The 21,802-nt window shown below is 40.5% G+C and overlaps 1 protein-coding gene across 3 annotated transcripts in view; it reads right to left on the bottom strand.

Annotated features, from left to right (window-relative positions):
* The window catches only part of UBE2Q2 (ubiquitin conjugating enzyme E2 Q2), a 62,918-nt gene extending 44,544 nt beyond the window's left edge, over positions 1 to 18,374 (bottom strand). The window contains exons 1-4 of one of the 3 annotated variants that reach the window (XM_070358523.1): positions 18,261 to 18,374; positions 17,470 to 17,805; positions 6,901 to 7,002; positions 2,424 to 2,528 (exon numbers count right to left, since the gene is read on the bottom strand). In XM_070358523.1, coding sequence (XP_070214624.1) covers positions 2,424 to 2,528; positions 6,901 to 7,002; positions 17,470 to 17,658 — 396 coding nt within the window. In that variant the 5' untranslated portion in view covers positions 17,659 to 17,805; positions 18,261 to 18,374. Of the gene's footprint in view, positions 1 to 2,423; positions 2,529 to 6,900; positions 7,003 to 17,469; positions 17,956 to 18,260 lie in introns of those variants that run through there. The other 2 variants (XM_070358522.1, XM_070358524.1) reach the window with 2 other exon arrangements.
* Between the last annotated feature and the right edge of the window lie 3,428 nt (positions 18,375 to 21,802).

Here is a 21,802-nt window from a genome sequence, read left to right as displayed (position 1 = left end):
AAGAGATATATGAGGAAAGTCTTCAAAAAGAAAAAAACAAACCAAGATAAATTAGAAAAAAAATTATTAAACTTATTAAAGAGAAAGAGAGATGCTTGAGGGAGAATATCAAAGTAACTCCTTAAAGACACTTATGATTACATCAACAAAACAAAAATAGAATGCTACAAATAAGGAATAATCAGAGAACAAGCTTTTAGAACTTACGGTTCATTCATCTTTGGAGAGGACCCACAATGAGACACACTCCCAGCATTCGCCCCTTGTATGGACCCCACCCACTGTCAACTTGGGCTGGCCCTGGGACTTGCTTTAACCAGCAAACATGGTGGAAATGACACTGTGCCAATTCCAGACCTAAACTTTAAAAAAAGCCTGACAGCTTCCACTTTTGTGCTCTTGAAAGCCAAAAATAAGAATTCTGACTACCTTTCTAAAGGAAGAGAAGCCACGATAAGAGACCTGGAATGATGAGATGCCATGTGGTAAGAAGGGCCATGAGAGGAAACAGCAGGCACCAGACATGCGAACAAAGAAGCCATGTTGGACATTCCAGTGCGGTCACATGTCCAAATAACAAGTCCCAGCCACTCTCTGACTGCACGGTGAGGTCAGCAGAAAAACTGTCCAACTAAGCCTAACCAACCCACACAATCCTAAGACAGAGAATAAAGTGTTGTTTAAGCCATTATGTTCTGGGGTAACTGGTTAACCAGTACTAAAGAGCCAAAATAAAACTTATAAAGTTATGACTGTTCAAATAAAATTTTCAAAAATTGAAAGGTAAATGTTTCAGAATTTGAAATTAAGACAAAGAGACAGAATATAGTGATAATTAGATACAAAGATTCAAGCAAGGAGGTCTAAAATCCTATTGGTAGGTATTCCAAGGTGAACAAAGAAAAGAATGGAAAGGAGAAAGTGCCACAGGAAAAAAATATAAGAACATCTACCCAAAAAGAAAGACTCGAGAGTCCAAATTTGACAAGATCCATCCATACTAAGTGCTCAAAAACAACAGAAAACCAAACAAACCACGACTCAGTAAACCACTGTGATATTTCAGAACACCAAGGGAAGGACAAAGTCCTAAAAGCTTCCTGAAAGTCACGGAGAGATGACCAAGACTAAGAATGGCATACCTACTGACTAGACACAACAGCACAGTCTGAAATTCTGAGGTAAAATTTTTTTCAACCAAGAATTACACATTGAACCAAACTACCAATCAAGTGAAGAATATAATAGCAGTTAACATTTATTGGGCATTTATTATGCACCAGGCATTGCCCTAAATGATTTACATGTAACAACCTATTTAATCTTTACATGTCCCCGCAGATATATGTATTACTAGCATCTCTCCCAGTTTGCACATGGGAAACTGGGGAACATCCTGCTAGGTAACTAGCCTAAGTTAATTAGGGGATACAACTAAGGAGCAGTGATCAGGATTCAAACCTATGGTGGTCTGGCCTTTTTTTTTTTTTTTTTAAGAAGTTAAGAACTCAGAAATGTACCACCTCTTCATGTTTTCTTAAGATTTTACTTGACTAAAATCATTTTACTCCAGGGAAATGAAAAGAGGTAAGCCAAGAAAGAAACATGAAATCTGAAAACAATGTATCTACTACTCCAGTAGAAGAAACAAGAAAAATTTCAAGATGACCGCTGAATAGCCAGCCCAGAAAACAACCTGCTGAGACTGGTACAGAAGAAACCAAAGGCTGAAGAAGAGAGGGGAGATCTCACAGAAAAGAGACAGGACATAACTTTTTTAAACTAAGAATTATTACTAAGGAAGACACCGCAAAGCAAAAAGCTGTACAAAGGAAATATAACAGGAAACTATACTACAAAGTCCTAATGATGATTATTCATATGACTAAATATAAAGATGTTTTAGGAAGGGGAGGTGGGTGGGTAAGTGGGTGGTATAAGAGTTAAATCTTTATTATAGTACAAGCCACGAAATTATACCTAAATAGGTAAATCCAGAAATCCAGAGAAGTTAGAGGTGGTGGTGAGCAAGTGGGTACTTCTGCTGATGGAGGAGATAACATTAGAGTTAGGCCTTTCGAAGCACAAAACGGCAGAAAGATGGCATTCTCAGGTGAAGGTAAGTAAATAAACAAAAGCAAACAACTGCAGAAGCAAGGAACAGTTATGGCAACCAGAAATATTAACAACAAAAAGGTGGTGATGGGGACAAGGGCAATTGTTTGCCTGTCATAGTAAATATAACCAGCAGCTCCCAAGAATGAAAAGGCTATTTTTAGTATCTAAAACAAACAAAACAATTCAACAGGAAAACAAAAACTAACTCCTAAATAAGTTGTATAATAATGAGAAATCATCCTAATTTTATTTGTGCATGAGACAATGTATTTTAGCTCTTGAACACTTGAGAATTTTTACTTTACCTGACCCGTGGGTAGTGGTTGATCTAGCATCTCAACATCCAGGTGCTTAGGAAGGTTATATAATCTGCAGAGTTCACATACCAACCACTTCAATTGCTGACGAAGCTACAAAACACATTTCAGTAAATAAGCATTACGTTAAAGAGCCCTTAGAAGACATGAATAATGCTACAACTATTGTAACTAATCCAGTAGGAAATGGAAAAAAAAAAAGTTTACTATTGCTCAATTACAGCCTACAGATAAAATAACAATCTTAAGAAATATTTTAGGGGCTGCCTAGCAGAATGACATGAAAAAAATGGCAGAGGAAGAGAAGCTCCAAACACTGCCTAATTTTCAGTTGTTAACTTCTTTTCTTAATAACTTATAAGAGCACATTAATACATTAACGAGGCTACAGAAAACAGAAGCAGCGTTGTTGCACATGGATTATAAAATTATATATTTCACAGCCACTCATTTGCAAGTACAGAGGCAAATGTGGTCTAGCAGACAGAGCCTTGGAACCTAGACAACCTTGGATACAGTACCTAATGCCCTGAGTCTGAGTCTCCTCATCTGGAAAATAAGGAAACTAAAACCTTCTCATAAGGGTAAAGATTAAATGAAATCTTCTGCAAAAACACTTGACACTTATAGGCTCTTAAGTGTTTGTCAAAAAAAAAAAAAAAAAAGGCCTCACTAGGAAAACTGCAAAGAATAACTCCTTTCCACTTTTAAATTCAGATTTTTAGAACATATTTAAAGTAAGCAAGGTAAATTATATGCACAAATACATTTTTCATTGTTTAAAAAATATACATTGTTTTCAATGTATAAGTTTAGCACTATGATTTCAGAAGAATGGTCACTATCAGTAGACCTGACTGGGAGCAAATAAGGCAACTTACTTCAATTGGTCAGAACAGTTTCCTAGATGTTGCCAACCAGGAAAAGAGATGAAGAGAAAGAAGCAGATTTATGAAGGACTAAGGGAAAACAGAAACAGAATTAGAATGGGCTAAACAAAGCAAAGAACAAGCCTTTCCAAAGTGGACAATGGAGCAAATGAAAATGAGGAAAGCTGAGCAGTAAATTAGTATCAAAAGTATCCTCAAGCTTAAAAAACAGCAAAGCCCCACTGTGGATTTGTTCTCCATCTGATAAGCTCTGTTCTGTGCTCAGTACATAATAAAGAGGTGGCTGGGTGAGCTGGACAGACCTGGACATTCCATTCCCTGGTACAGGAAGAGCTCCCCGAGCACTGTGGGAGAGACAGCCGCGTGGTCGTAGAGGTGCACCAGGCAGTAACAAGCAGGGCCATACACCTCCCGGGAATTTCAACACCATGCTCCCCCCAAAAGGTGTTTAAGGGATCAGAAGAAGAAACTTAAGACCAGGGGGGAAGAATTTAGGAAATATTTAGAAGGGAGATGAACAAGTCTTAGAAATTTACTAGATAGTTTCGGGTTGAGGAGCAGGGGTCAGGAAACACTGGTATAAAAAAGAACTCTAAGATAGTTCCCACATTCAGGCATGGGTAACAACTTTCATTATTTCATTTTGCCCCATTCACAATCACAGAGAGAAATTTTTGAGGGGAAATGTGATGGGGGTGGCGGAGTACTAAGATGCAGATGAACTTAAATTTTAGATGTAATCATTTTGAACAGCCATGGCACACCTGAGTGAGATTCCCTGAATCTATGTGATATATAGACAAATAATGGGTGTCAAACTCAGGAGACAAAATTTTATCTAGAGATACAAATTTAGGAATCATTGGAATATAGGCCACAATTTAAGTACTAGGGGTAGAAGAGATTACTCAGAGAAAGCACAGAAAGAGAACAAAGAGGTGGACCAAGGAATAAGAGCTCAGAGAAGACCAAGGCAAGGTAGTAAGAGACAGAAACAGGAGAAAGTGATTTGATGGAAATCCTCAGAGGACAGAGACAGGACTTGTCTTGTATACTGACCACTTATCACAAAGCCCGGCACAGAAGCCAGGCACGTTTTTAAAAACACTTTTCTGTGTCCTACTACTAACAGTTTTCTGTAAAAACCCAGGTTAAAAAAGGTATGTACAAACCAGTGTACACATAGTTATATATTTTTTACAGCACTGTATACGTGCTTCCCTGGTGGCTCAGTCAGTAAAGAATCCGCTTCCAATGCCGGAGACTGCCTGCAGCACAGGAGACCTGGGTTCGATCCCTGGGTCTGGAAGATCCCCTGAAGTAAATGGCAACCCACTCCAGTATTCTTGTTTGGGAAATCCCATGGACAGAGGAGCCTGGTGGACTACAGCGCATGGGATCACAAGAGACAGACACGACTTAGTGACTGAACCACCATACAAAAGGGGCCAGATTATAGAAAATATGCTTTGCCTCATTTTTTCACTTTAGTACATCTTGGAACGTTGCATGTGCTCTTGTGGAAAGACTGGCTGCATTCTTAACAACATGATGTTCTATCATAAAACCATACAGCAATTTTTTTTTAACCAGCTCTTTACTGGTGGACAGTAAAGCATATGTGTTTGCTGAATGAAGGACTGTTTCAAAAAGAAAGAGTCAACAGTTTCAAAATGCTGCAGAAACTTTAGTACTAAAGAACTAGTCCCGGATTTGGCAACTAGGGGTAAAAATTTTAGTACAACAAAGGTGGCAGCATACCCATTATAATGAATTAAATGTGAGAAAAGATAGCTTATTTGATCAAGAAACTAGATTATAAAATAACTGGCAGAGAGCACAAGAAAGAGTAGAGGATGAGTTTTTTTCTTTTATGTAAATACTCGTTCATAAAATTGGACCAAATTTTTTATCCTATGTCATTTCACTTTAGGAGCATTTTTTGATGGAATATTTTAGACATCAAAAAATAAGCCCACTCATCTCTACTATTATAAAACTTACAACTTTAGATCTTTGAGGCAACTTCCTAAAGGGAAGCACTGGTAAGGGGGCTATGTCTATTGCTCATTACCTGTCCTGTTGCCCCTCCCTTGCTGGAGATGTGAACACATGTCTGTCTAGCTTTTAATTTTTTCCTCTAATCTTCATGGCTTTGTTATTACTCTTGTAATACTCACACTGAAGTTCCTCTGATCTTAATTTTAAGAATAGATGTTTAAACCACCTCTAACTTATTGTGACAAAAATCTGAGGTCAGTCTAACTTCCTCAAATGGTCAGTTCTCCCAGCACTATTCATAAAATAATCTATCCTTTATTTACTGAGTATTTTGGTTCAATTTAACTGATTCTGAATTCTCAATTGCATGATTATGTTTCTAAATTTCTAACTGCCTTTACCTGTCCAGCTTAGTGCTAGTACTTGATATTTTATTTAGTATCTGGTCAGATAATTACTATTATTTACTCTTCAAAACAAACTTTAGAGTCATTTTGTCAAGTTCCAAAAATAAATCTGTTGGAATTTTTACTGGAATTGCATTCAATTTATAAACTCACATGAAGTTACAGATAACTGACATATTTATAATACGGGAGTCTGCACATCTAGGAACACAGTTGTCAAGTCTTTAATTCCACTCAGCAAATGTTTATAGTTTTCTTGATACAAAATTTGTACATCTAAGCTTATTCCTAGGTGTCTAATTTTTCTTTAATTGTGGCTGTCAATAAAATACCTGTCCACTGTATTTTTTGATTATAGCTGATATTTAGGAAAACTTGATTTTTATATAACAGAACTTTTAATCAATCATCTTAAAAATTGCTTTTTCAACTGACTCCTTTGGATTTAAGGTAAACAATCATGTCATCTGCAAATAATGACTGATATTCTTCTAGAAGAACTTTGTGATATCGTGGAAAAATGCAAATGATATAACTTAAATGTATGTTTAAGAGTATATGTATTTTACAAGCAAAAGAAAAATACTGATTTTTAAAAATTGCCATCATGTCAACAATGTTTATTATCAGGTAGAGAAAAATTAGGGTGACTTCTATTTTGCTTTTATTGTTTTTACTTTCACTAGTTCTTTCACAAGGGTCACTTAATAGTTTTATAATCAAAGAAATCTGATTTCTTTATATATTAAAAATAATTTTTAATTTATATTCCTTTGGTTTTTACTGCAGAGTTATATAGACTCTTGACAGAAACATCAATTGGGGTCATTCAATCATTATTTCCCCCTCACATCTATCTCAGTCTTTTTCCCTTTTCCTACCTTGGATAGTGGACCCAATCAAAAATGCTTACTTAATTTAATGATTAGGATTCATGGGAAAGAGACAACCTAATTCCTGAGCTAAAATAGGACTATAGTTACGGGGAATAAAAATGAGAAACCGAGTACTAAACAGAATTTGAAGGACAAAAAAAAAATCTTAGAGGAGCTAAAGACTAGGTTATCAAATAGTCATTAATCAAGCTTTTGTATCATATTACCTCTTAACACTTGAATTCTGTTATGTTCATGAGAAAAAAAAAAGTAGTGTTGTTTATTTTCTCACCGAATTGTTGTTCTTAGTGTCTTCGAGACGTTCCAGAACTGAAGTCAGATTTGGATCATCAGAGTCCACAAACCATATTGGTGAAGAAGATGGATAAGATTCCTGTTACGGAGACACTGATGTTAAACACATTTACATACAGGCTAACCTGGATATGCAATTAAACCCCACCACTAAATGGCAAGATGATCACAAATTTAAGTAAAACATATCACAGAAAGAAAAGTAAGAAAAGTAACACATTAAAATCCATGTCTTTAAATTCATTAAAATCCATGTTTTTAATTTTTTAAACAAAAATTATTAAGCTCTATAGTTTAATCTTGCCTGCTTCATGTTATATGATTTATAAACCTTAAAAAAGGACTTGCAGTCTGATTTAAAACAAACAGAAGAGAATATACTGCAAAAGTTGTTCCATCAAAAGCAGAAAAAAATGTTATGCAAATATCAAGGATGATGGGTTTCCTTCCTTTACAAAGAAAGGTCTATCATGGCATGGATTTGCCAGTTTTAACATTTTTTAAGGGCTTTAAAATCTAGAATCATAATAAGTCCTTCAAGAAACAAAAACAAAAGCAAAAACAAAAATTTCCAACCTTGAAATAGTCTACAGAGTTAAACCATACTACTTTTTGCCTTTCAGTATAATAAAGCTACATTTCTAGGCTTTATCTAGATGAGATGTAACTCAATTTTTTAAACAAAGTAAAGGAATACATACCTAGGCACATGTTTTTAAATCCTTACAAATGCTAAAACTAATTTTTTAAATCCACTCACTGTATGCCTTGTCTTCTCAGTAGTGTAACTACACAAGTTACTTTGAGACTTTTTTTCCCCATTAGAAAACTGGCCCCTAAAAGCAATCCCATTTAATTTTCGCCTTTTTCCTAATAATTTCCCTTCCTTTCTCAGACTGCAAACAAGAATGTAGTTTCTAAAGGACAGATTTCTTAAATGAGATTAAGATTACTTCTTAAATACTGCAAGTGTTAGAAAGGCAGAACAAACAGCAACACAGCTATCTTAGGGCTACCTTCAGTGCTCACTTGCCATGGGAGCTGAACTCTGAGACAGGCATTCTCCTTGTACAGCTACTGTCTGTGGGCTCCCACTCATCGAGGTCAGTTGTGTTCTTGAACACTGCAATAAGCTGCCTCTAAAATGGCCCCAATAATCCTAACCTCCTGGTATTCACCCCCTTGTATAATTCCCTCCCCTAGACCTAACAACTCACTTGTAACAAGCAGAATACAGTAATAGATGTCACCTCTGAAATTAGGTTACAAAAAGATGGGAAATTCTGTCTTGCTTACCCTCCCTTGCTCTTTCATTTGTTCCCCCAGTGGAAAACAGTTCCCTACGGAGAGATCCAAACCCACTGAGCAAGGGATTGAAGAGGCCTCTGACCAAGCGCCAACTAGAATCTGAGGCCCTCAGACCAACAGCGTTTGAGGAGATGAATCCTACCAACAAGTGCATGAATGAACTTGGAGGTGGAGAAGACTGTCCTGTCCTGCCTTGAGATGACTATAGCCTCAGCCAACACCTTGAATGCCTGGTCAGGGACCCTGAGCCAAGGAACCCAGGTAAGTCACACACAGATTTTTGACCCATAATCAAAATGAGATAATGAGAGATAGTGAGATAATGTCTGTTTTAAGCTGCTAAACTAGTTGCAGAGCAATAAATAATTCAAACACCATAAAATTCCAATATTTTATTACATCACACAAACTGAATACTACCGAGAAATGCTATTACTACCTATATACTTTTTTAAAGCACAATTATGTGTTGATTTTTTTAAGTTAATGAATTAAGCATTACACATTTCCACCTACTAACATTTACTCTGTTCATTTGTACTGCTTTCTGTTACATATTAGGGAAAGCCATTATTATTAGTATTAGCTGCAGTTAGGATCTAGTCACAGAAACATGACAATTTTACCTAGTTTTAAAGAAGCACTGCTTTGAGAATTATAATCTCAATTATATATAGTTGGAGCCACAGAATATTTTTAAATATTTTTAAAGCATTTTACCAAATGTTCTTTAAAGAAAAAAACCTGAAGTAGAACATCATTATATCCATTCAGCAATGGTTTATTTCTGTATCCCCATCCCTCAAACTCTTACTGTGTTCCAAACCTCTTTAAGGCTAAAACGTAGATGGTCTTCAAAATTAATCCCATTTTTAGCGAGAATTACTTAACTGAATATTACATTTTCTTCAAAGTCTTCGGCCTAATCTGGAGAATACACTATCTAAACCATTTTGTTTTATATTTGTATTTTCTTTAGTCTTAAAAAAAGAAAAAAAACTACATTTTGAGCTTCATTGCATTGATTAAAGTTCTGCATAAGCAAAAGAAAATACATCAATTGGTGCTCTGGGCTAAAACCCCTCAAAACCATAATATGAAAATTACAAAACTAAAAGAAATACTGAAATCAGTTACTACCTATGCCATATTTTTCTAACCCTAGACAAAAGACAGGATATATAGTAGGTCTAAGCAACTATGTTAACAGTTCTCTAAGTGGGGCCCTTGGACTCCAAGGTCCAAACTATTTCTACAGGAATACTAAGATGTTAATTGCCTTTTGCATACTTAACATTCTTACCAATGGCGCCAATACAACGGTGGGTACCTTAGCACAGATAAAGGCAGTGACACCAAACTATACTTGAAGTCATGGTATTATTCACCACTATGCATGAAAGGTGTTTCAAAGAAGAAAAAGGCATTTCACTTATGAACGTCTGTGATGAGGCCGTTATTTCACTAAATCTCAATCCTTACGTTTTTTTAATATTGCAAGTGATGAAATGGGCACACATGAGCATTCCTACAGAATACATGAGAGCACGTGTGTGTTTGAGTTGTGAGCTGAACTAACCACTTTGACAGGACACCATTTTCACTTGAAAGAATGACTGACAAACAATGGTTATTCCAACGTGGGTTTCTGATAGGTGTTTCCTCAAAAAAAGAATGAAGAGAACCTGTCATTTCAAGGAAAACCCAAGGCAGTATTTGTTGCCAATAATAAAATTCAAGCTTTTAAGCAAAAATTAGAAGTTTGCAAAGCCTGTTTCCACCATGTGAGCCTGACAGCTTCCCAAGAGTATTTTGATGAGGGTGATGATGATATTAATGGATATAATGTTATGTTATATAATGAAATATATTAACATTTATAAGATTCCAGCAAACTAATATTTTCCAAATAACAACGCATGATGTCATATCATGCAAGGGTGAAAGATCCAGTCAAAATCCAAGAAAAACCAAGTTTGGGTACAGTATCCACAAAGAACATCTGCAGCTATCTAAAACGGCTATTAAAATATTTCTTTTTCCAATCAAGTATCTGTGTGAGGCTGGATTTTCTTATTATTATTTCAACCACAACAACATACCACCATAGACTGCAGAGGCAAATGACAGACCAGATATCAAAGAGTTTAACCCCCCAAAAATGTAAAATTGTGCCACTATTCTCATTAAAACTGCTGCCTGTCCCCATCCGCCAACCTTTTCCCCCTTCACTTTCAGAATTTCTTCCTTGGAAGAAACATCCTTTTACCATTCTGTATTAATGTGGTTCCACTGAGGATACTTTTCCTATCTCCCTTCCATCTTCCTACCTTCCTCTCTTGACCCAAAACCTGATCACTGGTCTCTACCAGCCTATCCTATTCCTGATTAGCTGTCAGATGAGCTAAACTAGGCAAATCTGGGTCTTCTCTGGGACTAGAGCCCTCTTTCTCAGAGATCTAGCATCACAAGGTCAATGCTGGCCAACAGGGGCAGTCAGCATTTATCTTGCTAAATGGAGAGGGTTAAAAGAAACCAACGGAGAAGGTAATGGCACCCCACTCCAGTACTCTTGTCTGGAAAATCCCATGGATGGAGGAGCCTCGTAGGCGGCAGTCCATGGGGTCTCGAAGAGTTGGACACAACTGAGCAACTTCACTTTCACTTTTCACTTTCACGCATTAGAGAAGGAAATGGCAACTCACTCCAGTGTTCTTGCCTGGAGAATCCCAGAGACCCGGGAGCCTGGTGGGCTGCCTTCTATGGGGTCGCAGAGTCGGACACAACTGAAGTGACTTAGCAGCAGCAGCAGCAGCAGCAGTAATGTTTAAGGCATTATTTAAAACAGAAAAAACCCAGAAACCACTGATAATAGGGACATGACTGACTCAATGCTAAAGTCATATAATAAGACAGCACACAATAATTGAAGACATTATAGAGTAATGGTTACTACAAAGGTCTACAATATTATTGAGTAAAAAGTAAAATCAGATTATAAAATAATCTGATTTTTTTAAGAGAGAGGGAATCTACATAAATATAACAGAAAAAATATGACCAGTTGACAATACATACATCAAAGTTTGGATAGTGGTGTGTTCTGAATGGTAGAACTACAGGCAATTTTTTTTCTAGTTTTGCTTACCTGGTTTCTAGACTTCTTAATTAAATAAAAGTGTCTTGTCTTCCACATTATAAAATATCCACTACCATCACCTCTGGAAACTGAACCTTCAGCACAAATTCTACATCATGGTCAAGGCTTGTTCAGTGTAATGTTTAAAAGACAATCCACATACTTTGAAAGGCATCTAAAATTATTACCGAAACTTAGAAACCTAAGCATTCATGCTTTCAACCTCTTATACTTCAAGCTTTTAAATTTTTACAAGATTAATAACTAAGCTTTCTATCTTGAAAAGATAGTTTCCTTACTATTTCTCTTTAAAATGACCCATGATATACAATTTTTAAACAATGGGTGGTGCTGAAAAATCCCAATATAAGTTCAAGCAACTTTCCCCACATTAAATGTTTAAATGCTTCTAACATAGCTCTTTGTCACCACAGTTATGAAAATTTTAGACAATTATCTAAGCATCTAATTATTCAGGGGCCTTGTTTTTCCTCAATTTTATTAATACTACTGTTTTTACAGTAATTTTAAGGCTTGAAGGATGAAGTTGTCTGTGACCACCACCCTAAAAGTTACATAATTGGACAAATTACAAAGAAGCTCACCACCACTGCCACCATAAAATGTTGTGTTGTCCTAATCTAAGACAACATAGCTCAAGGTCAATCAAACCGACCTCTTTGCTTCTCATTGTTTAAGGAGCTTGCCTTGTTCAGAAATAACTTTATCTATTTTCCACATAAATCCACTACAAGACCAGTGTGCAGCTCTATATCAAGCACCTGCCAGCAAAACTGCCTGCCAGAATGCTCAGTTTCTGGTATTTTTCCAAATGATATGAAATCCTTGGAGATGGCTGTGTCTTAACTTTTTGAAAATTGACACACATACTTCTTGTTGAAGGTTCAGAGGTCTAACAACTGTAACACTTCTGGAGAACAGTTATAGAACACATTATTTTCATATTTTGCCATTCAATAAATGTGGGATGGAGAATGAAATAAACTTACAGAATTACCATATGGTACTATATAAAATCCTAAATGACCTGACAACATTAAAAAAGCTATCCCCTCCCCCCAAAAAGAAAAAAAGAGATTGCTCCCTGATAATCATTTTACAAGTAAACAATGTACAACCACGTATCTAACATGACTGAAACCCACAGAAGCAGAGTAAATACACTAATATTTGGTAAAAGAATACTGCATACACACTCCTGTGATCTGAAAAATGTTAACTGTTTGAGGAGCAAATTACAGCTAATTAAAACTTCATTCTAAATGAATTGAAGCAGAGAAATCAAAAGTGTCGAAAAAGATTCAAACCACTGAATCTGCAGAAACCACTGGTTTCCTTGATTCCAAGTCTGCTTTGTCTTTCAAAATAATCTTTTAGAAGAGAACACAGAACACTATTACAATGACCTTGGAAAAAGGGACCTCTGCTTTACCACTCTGATTCTCCAATAATGCTTTATTTGGCAGGGACTATTTAAATTCAATTCCCAGCCCCTCAACTAGCTGACATTTATCTAACACTATCCTTTTCCAGGTCTAAGGAAGTTTAACAAAGGAAAAAAAAAAATCAAATTACTAAAGGATACCCCATTCACAAAATGGAAACCTAAATCTCCTCTTCATATATCTGTTCCTTTCAAGGAAGGTCATAAAAATGGGGATGAGGGAGACTAGATAGGAACTAGGAATTTGACTCTATATTATAAACTGGTCAAATGAATGGAAACAATGATTCCTCTGGAGTGAAAGTATCATTGCAGCACTTAACATGACAGTTCTGATACTTTCAAAAGATTCTCCAGGAGTTCAAACTGGAAAAGCAATCTGTCCCAGGAGAATAGACCAAAGAAAAGGTCTTGGGCTTTTCAGTCAAGTTTTGTTACTTCCCTTGTATAACACTGTCAGGGCTACTTTTTTTTTTTTTTTATCAGTGTAAAGACAAGAAACATCAAAAATTAAATTAACAGCACTGGTTCATTTCCCATGAAAAGCTATTAAAAAGTATTTTCAAACCAATGTTATTCAGCCACAAATGACATCATCACTTTTATATTTATAGAGGTTATCATCACTGTTAGAGAATTCTCCTAAATACGTTCTCATGTGGGTCAAAAAGTATTATCTATTTCATAGAAAAATACAGTAAAAGTAGTAGTTTGCTTGAGGTCCCAAAGACTAAGACTAAAATTTTTTTTCCCATCTCCTAAACTTAGAGCTCTAACATTTTTAATTTAGTATCTTGTTGTTGGGGTGGGGAAAAGAGTACCCTTTTTGGCAATGATGAATAGAAATTTAATTAGTTTAACAAAAAAATGTTCCACCACAAATAGCCTGGCAAAGCCACTCATACAGAAAGAGTAATGCTTTATGCTATACAAATAATAAAGTACTATGACGTTTTATTTGTTTACCAGCTAATTTACTTCCTGGGGGGGATTTCTCACTTTAAAACAGTGATTCTCTACCAAGAGTTCCCAGATGCCAAGAAGTCCACAAAAGGAGTAATGGGGTTGTCAAGTTAGGCTAAATATTTCAAAAGAACTAAAACAAAGTCCTATGCTGGCTCTGAATAAGGCTGCACAGGTTATTAAAATGAGCTGCTTTGCTTTTAGGTGTGATCATAACAACTGGATGGTAGCTCTGACTGGCTATTAAATCTATTTACTGAAAATGGAAAAAAATGACTTTTTAAGTCTGCATGACAAACTTTTTTATCATGAGTTTACAGAAAACAAGTAAAAAAATGACTCCTTGAAGTTGAATTTAGCCCTATTTCCCCTTCGTATCTAAGATTAGGACAAATTTATGAGACAGAAAAGAAATTTAGTTCCACTCCTTTGGCCTAAAGAGTAAAAAACATCTACACTTTCGCCTGTTTTTTTTTACTTCTTAAACCACTTTCATGTGAAGTCAAATTGAAGATTCCCTATCAAGCCCTAAGTGGCCTTTCAAATATTTATGCACGACCCAAGACACTTTCTTGATGTTTTCTCTGCCCTTTTGACCAGTTCTTGACAGTTAACTTATTAAGATTAAGTAATTAAGATTTTTGTTCAAAGAGAAGGTAGTTAAAATGGTGGCCATATCGCCAACAACACCAATATTTACTGAGCATTTACTGAGTGTAGGATGAAAAGCAAAACCACTGAATAGTCTCTCCTGCCACCATGAAAAAGACTTTCCAAAAAACCCACCACTGTATTATAACAGAATGTAAGAAAACATAACCAAAGCAGCAGTTAAGGACTATAGGAGGCAGGAAGGGAAACAGATACACTGTATGACTAGGGAGCCTTGGGGATGGTCAGACATGTCAAGACAGAATGAGTTGGGGAAACGGGCACATTCCACACAGGGAAAACTGCTGATGCAGAAGCCTGAAAGAAAAAGGGGGCACCATATCTTTAGAGGATTACTCAAATTGACATGCATGTGTGTAAGAAACAACTAATGAGGTACCATTCACTCACACATTATAGCAAGTGCCTAAGGATGCTTCTTGGTAAGCATGGAGAAGACAGGGCCTGGCAAGAACTCAATGAATATTTGGGAATAAGAGGAAAAGATTTTTTTTTAAATAGATCAAACAGTACATTTTTATTTTTAACAGCTAAAACTTTTTAGATAATAGCAAATCAAACACAGTAGACAAATTCTGGCATTTGAAATCCAGCCCCACTCTTTCCTTGCTCTTTCCCCTCTAAGAAAATGGTATCGACAAGAGCAAACTGTATTGATTTTATCTAAACACTAAGCCATGCCTAAACAGTCTTTATCTTTTAGAGATATACACCAAAATATTTACAGATGAAGTGCTATGTTTGGAATCTGCTTCAAAATAATCCAAGGTGGGGCAGAGATGAAATAAGATTGGCCAAAAGTTTATCACTGTTGAGGCTGGATACACGGAAGTTCTCCATGCTACTGAACTTCTTGAATATGTTTGATGTTTCTCCATAACAATGTTATTAACACAGCATCTACAATGATAATTATCTTCTGATAATGTGTCATAATTCACTGACACCTCAGTCTGAGTAGTCTGTATTAATGGTACCATTATCCTAGTCCCCACCAAGTCCTCCTTTTGCCCGGCATCTCTCACTTTGTGCTCTACTCCCTAATCCATGTCATCATTCAGTAGCTTTGTGTGCAGCTGACTCCATCAGCCTCCAATATGGTTCTCAATAGGGCACTGCTGGCACTTGAAGTGGGATAATTCTGTCTGGCAGACTGCCTGAATATTACACTTGGCATCCCTGTACCCCTGCCACTTAAATGCCAGCTCAGCACAGCAACACCACCATCCCACCCCCACTAGAATAACCAAAACCACACACACGTTTCCTAATGCCACCCACTACAGAGAACTACTCCTAGTCCTGGATGGTAAATACATCTTCCCATTTACCTGAGCTTGCGCCTCCCCAGGAGCCTACAAGTTCAGTTTGTCATTTAAACCAGCCCTAGTTTTTCCGGGCCATACTTCAACTTGTGCCAGAATAATCATCATTCAGATCAGCCAGTCTCTTTATTATCACCTACTTTGTGCTCACGACTACTTCCTGTTTTCCATTCTTGGAAAATGTTCTCCTTCACCCGCCTATATCCTGGGCTTCTCAAGTCTCATTATAACGTCTCTATTCCTAAGCCAACCACATTTTCAAAGCTGTGGTGTCTTTTTCCGGATGGAGTTTCCTCTGCCTGAAATGCCCTTTGGCTCCCTTCCAAAATTCGACTCACCTGTGAAAACCCAACTCCACAAATCCGCCTCTCCTCAAGGCCCTTTCTGAAGCGCCCCCTGCCCCCAACCAAAGTCAAAGTTAATTACTCTCTTTGGCTTTCGCGAGCATACCTTAGAACTTGATCACTTTGTTGTGTAAAACTCTTCCCTCAAGAAGCCTGAGCTCTGAAAGCAGGGACTGCTCTACCCATTTTTGCAAAACCAGCGCCTAGAAGAGAACATCTCAGTACAGCTCTTTATTTTTTTTTAATATACACCTGCTCCCCGGTATTCTGAAAACTATTTTAATATTATCATAACCTCAAGGCCTTTGCAGACTCCGGAGCACCAGGTACGCTGTAGGACTTACCTACTAACTTAACCAAAGGGAGTTTAACGACGCTAGAGTCAGCTTTAACCGTATTCACAGAGGAACATGAAACCACCACCTTGACTCCGGTTATAATAAGCGGCACATCCCGCAGTTTGGAACCGATACCGTAGGTCAACTTCACAATGAACATCCTCATCATACACTTTTATGAGGAAACTTATTTAACTTTTTTTTTTACGGGTTTATCACGAGCTTTCCGACGAAGCAAATGAGAGAGCTTTAAAGGATCTTTCCGACTTGAGACATAAAACCGATCTTCCTGGCAGTAGATTTGGGCACGGATCTCCTTTCCCCTGCTCCCGATTTACCACAGGAGGGGCTACACAAACATCCCCCCAGAACACCTGCCGCATCCAAGGTCCAACGCGCCTTCGGAACGCGTTAGCGCGGAGCCAGGCCAGCGGGAATGGGATCATTCAAACAGCGCCAGAGGCTGCATTCTAAACTTTCCCCCGACAAACGCGTCAGTTTTCAATGTTAGTTTCTCCTTAAACCCAAACTTAAAAAATAATTGGGGGAACAGACGGAACCAGGGAAACCTGACTGGAGAAGGACGCGTTCAAACTTGAGGGCCTTTCGCCTGCCCCGCCGGGGCTCACACAACAGCCGACCCGCGGGCCGCGGCCCCCGGGGGCAGGCCCCTGGCTGTGGGCGGCCATGGCGACCCAGCGAGGACTCGGCCGCCTCGAGGTGCGGCGACCGGGGCCGCGAGGGGCCAGCAGCCCCAAACCCAGCCCTGCCGGGAAAGCCGGAGAACCGCGCCGTCCGCCTCCTCCCACCCCAGCCGCGCGCAGTCCCGGCGGGGCCCCAGCCGGGCCCCTCACCGGGAAAAGGGGCGGACCCGCCCCGCCCCGCCCAGGGTCCGAGGGGCCTCTCCGGGGCAGCCTCCCCTTTGTCCGAGCACTCGGGGCGCCCCTCTCCTCCCCGGCCCGGCCCTGAGGGGCAGCGGCTGGGCGCCTCACCGTGATGTTGCAGTGGAGTGTGAGCGGCGGCGGCGGGGAGTGCGGGCTGCCCGGCGGCGCCGGTGGCGGCACCAGGAACTGGCAATGCAGTTCGTCCAGCTTCCAGCTGACGATGCGGAATCGCTCGTGGTTCTTGTCGAAGATGGACGCCAGGAACTTCAGCTCGGCCTTGAGCCCTGATACGGACATCTTCCCCTCATCTCCGGCGGGAGGGGTGCGGAAGGGGAGCCGGGCCCGGAGCCGCCGTCACGGCCGCGACCGCCCCGCGGGGCCGGCCCGGGCCGCGCTCTCGCGGCTCCGCCTCTCCTCGCCGCCGCGGCCCGCGTCGGATCGGGGCTGGAAAATGGCGAGAGACGCCGAGGCCTCAACGAGCGGTGCTGCGGCGGCCTGGGCGGCTGCTCCCTTTGTAACTGACTCCACCGGCAGGAGGCGGCGGCCCCGTGGCTTAAAAGGGCAACAGCTACACCACCCCCGCTACCGCCTGGGAAAGGGCTGCCCCCACCCCGCCCCCTCCCCTCTCCTCTCCCCTCCCCCCTCCCCTCCCCTCCTCTCCCCTCCTCTCCCCCCCCCCCCCCCCTCCCCCCCCCCCCTCCCCTCTCCCCCCTCCCCTCCCCCCTCCTCCCCGGCACTCCTGCGCGCCCCCGTTTCGGCGCGTGCGCGCGGCTGAGGCGCGCGCCCGCCTGGCCGCCCCCTCCTCCCTGTGACCCAGCCCCCTTCCCCTCGGCCCATCTCCTCTGCTCGCGACCACGGACGCCAGGGTTAGGCCAGCTGGTGCCCCGGCCCCTAATCACCAGAAGGACCCGGAGACCCCCGCGCGCCCCTGTCCCCCAGCCTGGGATCAGACACGTGCCCGGCCTATTGCGCCGGCCACGTCGGCGGGGCAGCGGCCACGCGCCGGTCCCTAGGGGCGGGGCTCCGCGAGGCTCTGAGCGGGCCACCCACTCACCTGACCCAGCCCGGGGCCCTCCCAGATAGGAGGCTGCAGACAGCACTCCGGACCCAAATCGGCCCACTTAGCTTCATCTCCGCTACTCTCATCCTAGTCACCTAACCACCACTTCTCTATCTAGCCTGAGTTCCTGCCAGGACCTTCTCTCCGGACTCTGCCCACTCCTTTGCTCTCACACAATCCTTTTACCGATGATGGTAATTTGGTCCCTGCCAGCTGCTCCCTCCCACCTCTCGCAATTTCATCCTTTCCGTACCCACTACCTCTGTTCACTCTGGCATTCATTTTTCTCTCCCTCTTTCCTGTCTCGAGCTTAAGATAACTCTCTCCACCTCCCATGGAGGCAGGGCTGGCCTATTTTCAGTGAAGTCTTAGCTCAGGGCCTTCCTGAACACCTAATCTAAAATAGCCTTCTAGTCACCCTGTATCATACCATCCTATGTTAATTTTTTGCTAGACACTTTTCACTATCTGATATTTTTCCTGTTTATTCGTTGTTTTCCCCAACGTGAATGTCTTATCCAGAGCCATAGTCCCAGGACCTAGAATGAGGCCTTTTATATAATAGACACTCAGTGTTACTGAATGAATGCTCCTATCTGGAATCCTCAGCACTTAACACAATCCCTGGCATATTCTCAATTGCTCCCGAAATGGATGGAGGGCTGCATGGTAGTCCAAAGGAATATAACATAATTGGGCAGGTAATTAATTAATAGTGTATTTAGTGTGTTTAGTGATATGCACTAGAAGCAGCGCCAGTTTCATGAGCATGCAACCTGTAGTTGCATAAGTCTCCTAGTTAGAAGGGCCTTGTGTTAGGTTTAATGCCCTGCTATAGACATTTTGAAAGTCTTAATAATTTTCCAGCAAGTTGCTCTGCATTTCCTTTTGCACTTTTTTAAAAAAATTTATTTTTAATTGGAGAATAGTTGTTTTACAATATTGTGTTGGTTTCTGCCCTATATCAATATGAATCAACCATAGGTATACACATGTCCTCTCCCTCTTGTTTGCACTGGTCTTAACTAGAGGTACCTAAGCCTTCTCCGGTGCCTAAATGTCTACTCCTCCATGATCTACAAGTGGTCCCTGATCTACTTGTCCTTCAGATAACGAAATGCAGGACAACATAAAAGGATATGATACAAACTTATTTACAGAACAGGAACAGACACACAGACTTAGAGAACAAACTTATGGTTCCCCAGGGGAAGGATTAGGGAGTTTGGACAGGATGGACAGGTATACACTGCTATATTTAAAACCAACAAGGATCTGCTGTGTGGCCCAGGGAACTCTGCTCAATGTTATGTGGAAGCCTGGATGGGATGGAGTCTGGGGAAGGATGGATACATGTGTTATGATGGCTGACTCCCTTTGCTGTCCACTTACAATTATCACAACATTATTAATCAGCTATGTGTGTGTGTTTAGTCATTTCAGTCATGTCTGACTCTTTGTGACCCCATGGACTGTAGCCTATCAGGCTCCTCTGTCCATGGGGACTCTCCAGGCAAGAATACTGGAGTGGGTTGCCATGCTCTCCTCCAGGGGATCTTCCCAACCCAGGAATCAAACCCAGGTCTCGCACATTGCATGGGAATTCTTCACCTTCTGAGCCACCAGGGAAGCCCATTAATCAGCTATACTTCAATACAAAATAAAGGAATTTAATAAAAAGTTTTAAAAATACAGAAACACACAAGGAGGTAGTAAGTCCACTGAATGGGGAACATATTTAAAGTTTTTATTTTCATTTACTTCTGTAATAGTGAATCATGTTATATTGTTTCTTAGCCTTCCAGTGGTTCACAGACCACTCTGAGAATATAATAAAAGCTATGATCCATCTTCTCAGGAAAATACCTCTGCATATAAAGTGTTTTATTTATGGGGATTCCTGGCCCTGGAACTATGGGCACCATTATGAACTGGGACTGAGAGAAAGAAGAATGGATTCCAGTGCCAAACTCTGAGCCAGAAATAACTAGCACTGGCATTATTGCTGGGTTAGGCACACATGTAGCTTGCTGCTGCTTTTTTCTTCAGTCTCTGTTACTCCTAATAAGCATGGTAGTCACAGACAAGGATTTGAGACAAAGAGGAACAAACTGTTCAGAACTTTGTATAACTTTGAGAAATAAAATTCCGTGAATAAGTTATTTAATCTCTCTAAGCTTTATTTTATCTCTAAATTGCTATGAGAAAATAGAAAGCTTTATAAATTGTAAACACTTTTATATCTCAGAAATACACACACACACATCCCCATAGACTGTAACCTGCCACATGGGATTTTGCAGGCAATAATACTGGAATGGATTGCCATTTCCTCCTCCAGGGGATCTTCTTGACCCAGGGATCAAACCCACGGCTCTTGCATTGACAGGCAGATTTTTTACCACTGAGCCACCAAGGAAACCCTAATTAAGTTGACTCCACAATATGCATTCCATCCCAGATGACTGGAAATCCAATGAGGGATCCTATCCATTTTCCTGTAATAGGTTAAGGGGCAGGCTTGTGACACATTTCTGGTCAATGACACAGAAGAGAAGTCATAAGACGTCACAGAAGAAGCTTTAATCAACCAATCCTAGTGCCTGCCCTGATTCTGGACCTCTTATTGTGTGAAGTAATATATTTCCTTATTGTCCAGGCCATTTTAAGTCAGTTTTTTGTTATTTGCTCCAGGATACAGTGTTTTTTTTCCAATGCTAGACTTTAAGTTTCTTGAATTCAGGAACTATCCATCAGTTCAGTCACTCAGTCGTGCCCGACTCTTTGCGACCCCATGAATTGCAGCATGCCAGGCCTCCCTGTCCATCACCAACTCCCGGAGTTCACTCAGACTCACGTCCATGGAGTCAGTGATGCCATCCAGCCATCTCATCCTCTGTCATCCCCTTCTCCTCCTGCCCCCAACCCTCCCAGCATCAGAGTCTTTTCCAATGAGTCAACTCTGCATGAGATGGCCAAAGTACTGGAGTTTCAGCTGCTTATATTTCTAGCCCTTTTAGGGCTTGGAACACAGCTGCTGCTGCTGCTGCTAAGTCGCTTCAGTCGTATCCGACTCTGTGCGACTCCATAGATGGCAGCCCACCAGGCTTCTCCGTCCATGGGATGCTCCAGGCAAGAACACTGGAGTGGATTGCCATTTCCTTCTCCAATGCATGAAAGTGAAAAGTGAAAGTGAAGTCACTCAGTCGTGTCTGACTCTTCGAGACCCCATGGACTGCAGCCTACCAGGCTCCTCTGTCCGTGGGAGTTTCCAGGCAAGAGTACTTGAGTGGGTTGCCATTGCCTTCTCCTGGAACACAGCAGACCCGAAAAAAATGATTGTGAAATTTAACAATCATTTTTTGAGCATCTTCAATGATA

This window comes from Bos mutus, chromosome 21 (genome assembly GCF_027580195.1).
Source record: "Bos mutus isolate GX-2022 chromosome 21, NWIPB_WYAK_1.1, whole genome shotgun sequence".
In the NCBI taxonomy this organism is placed as follows: domain Eukaryota; kingdom Metazoa; phylum Chordata; class Mammalia; order Artiodactyla; family Bovidae; genus Bos; species Bos mutus.
The sequence above is the reverse complement of the archived record's forward strand: the minus strand, read 5'-3'. Positions and strand labels throughout refer to the sequence as shown.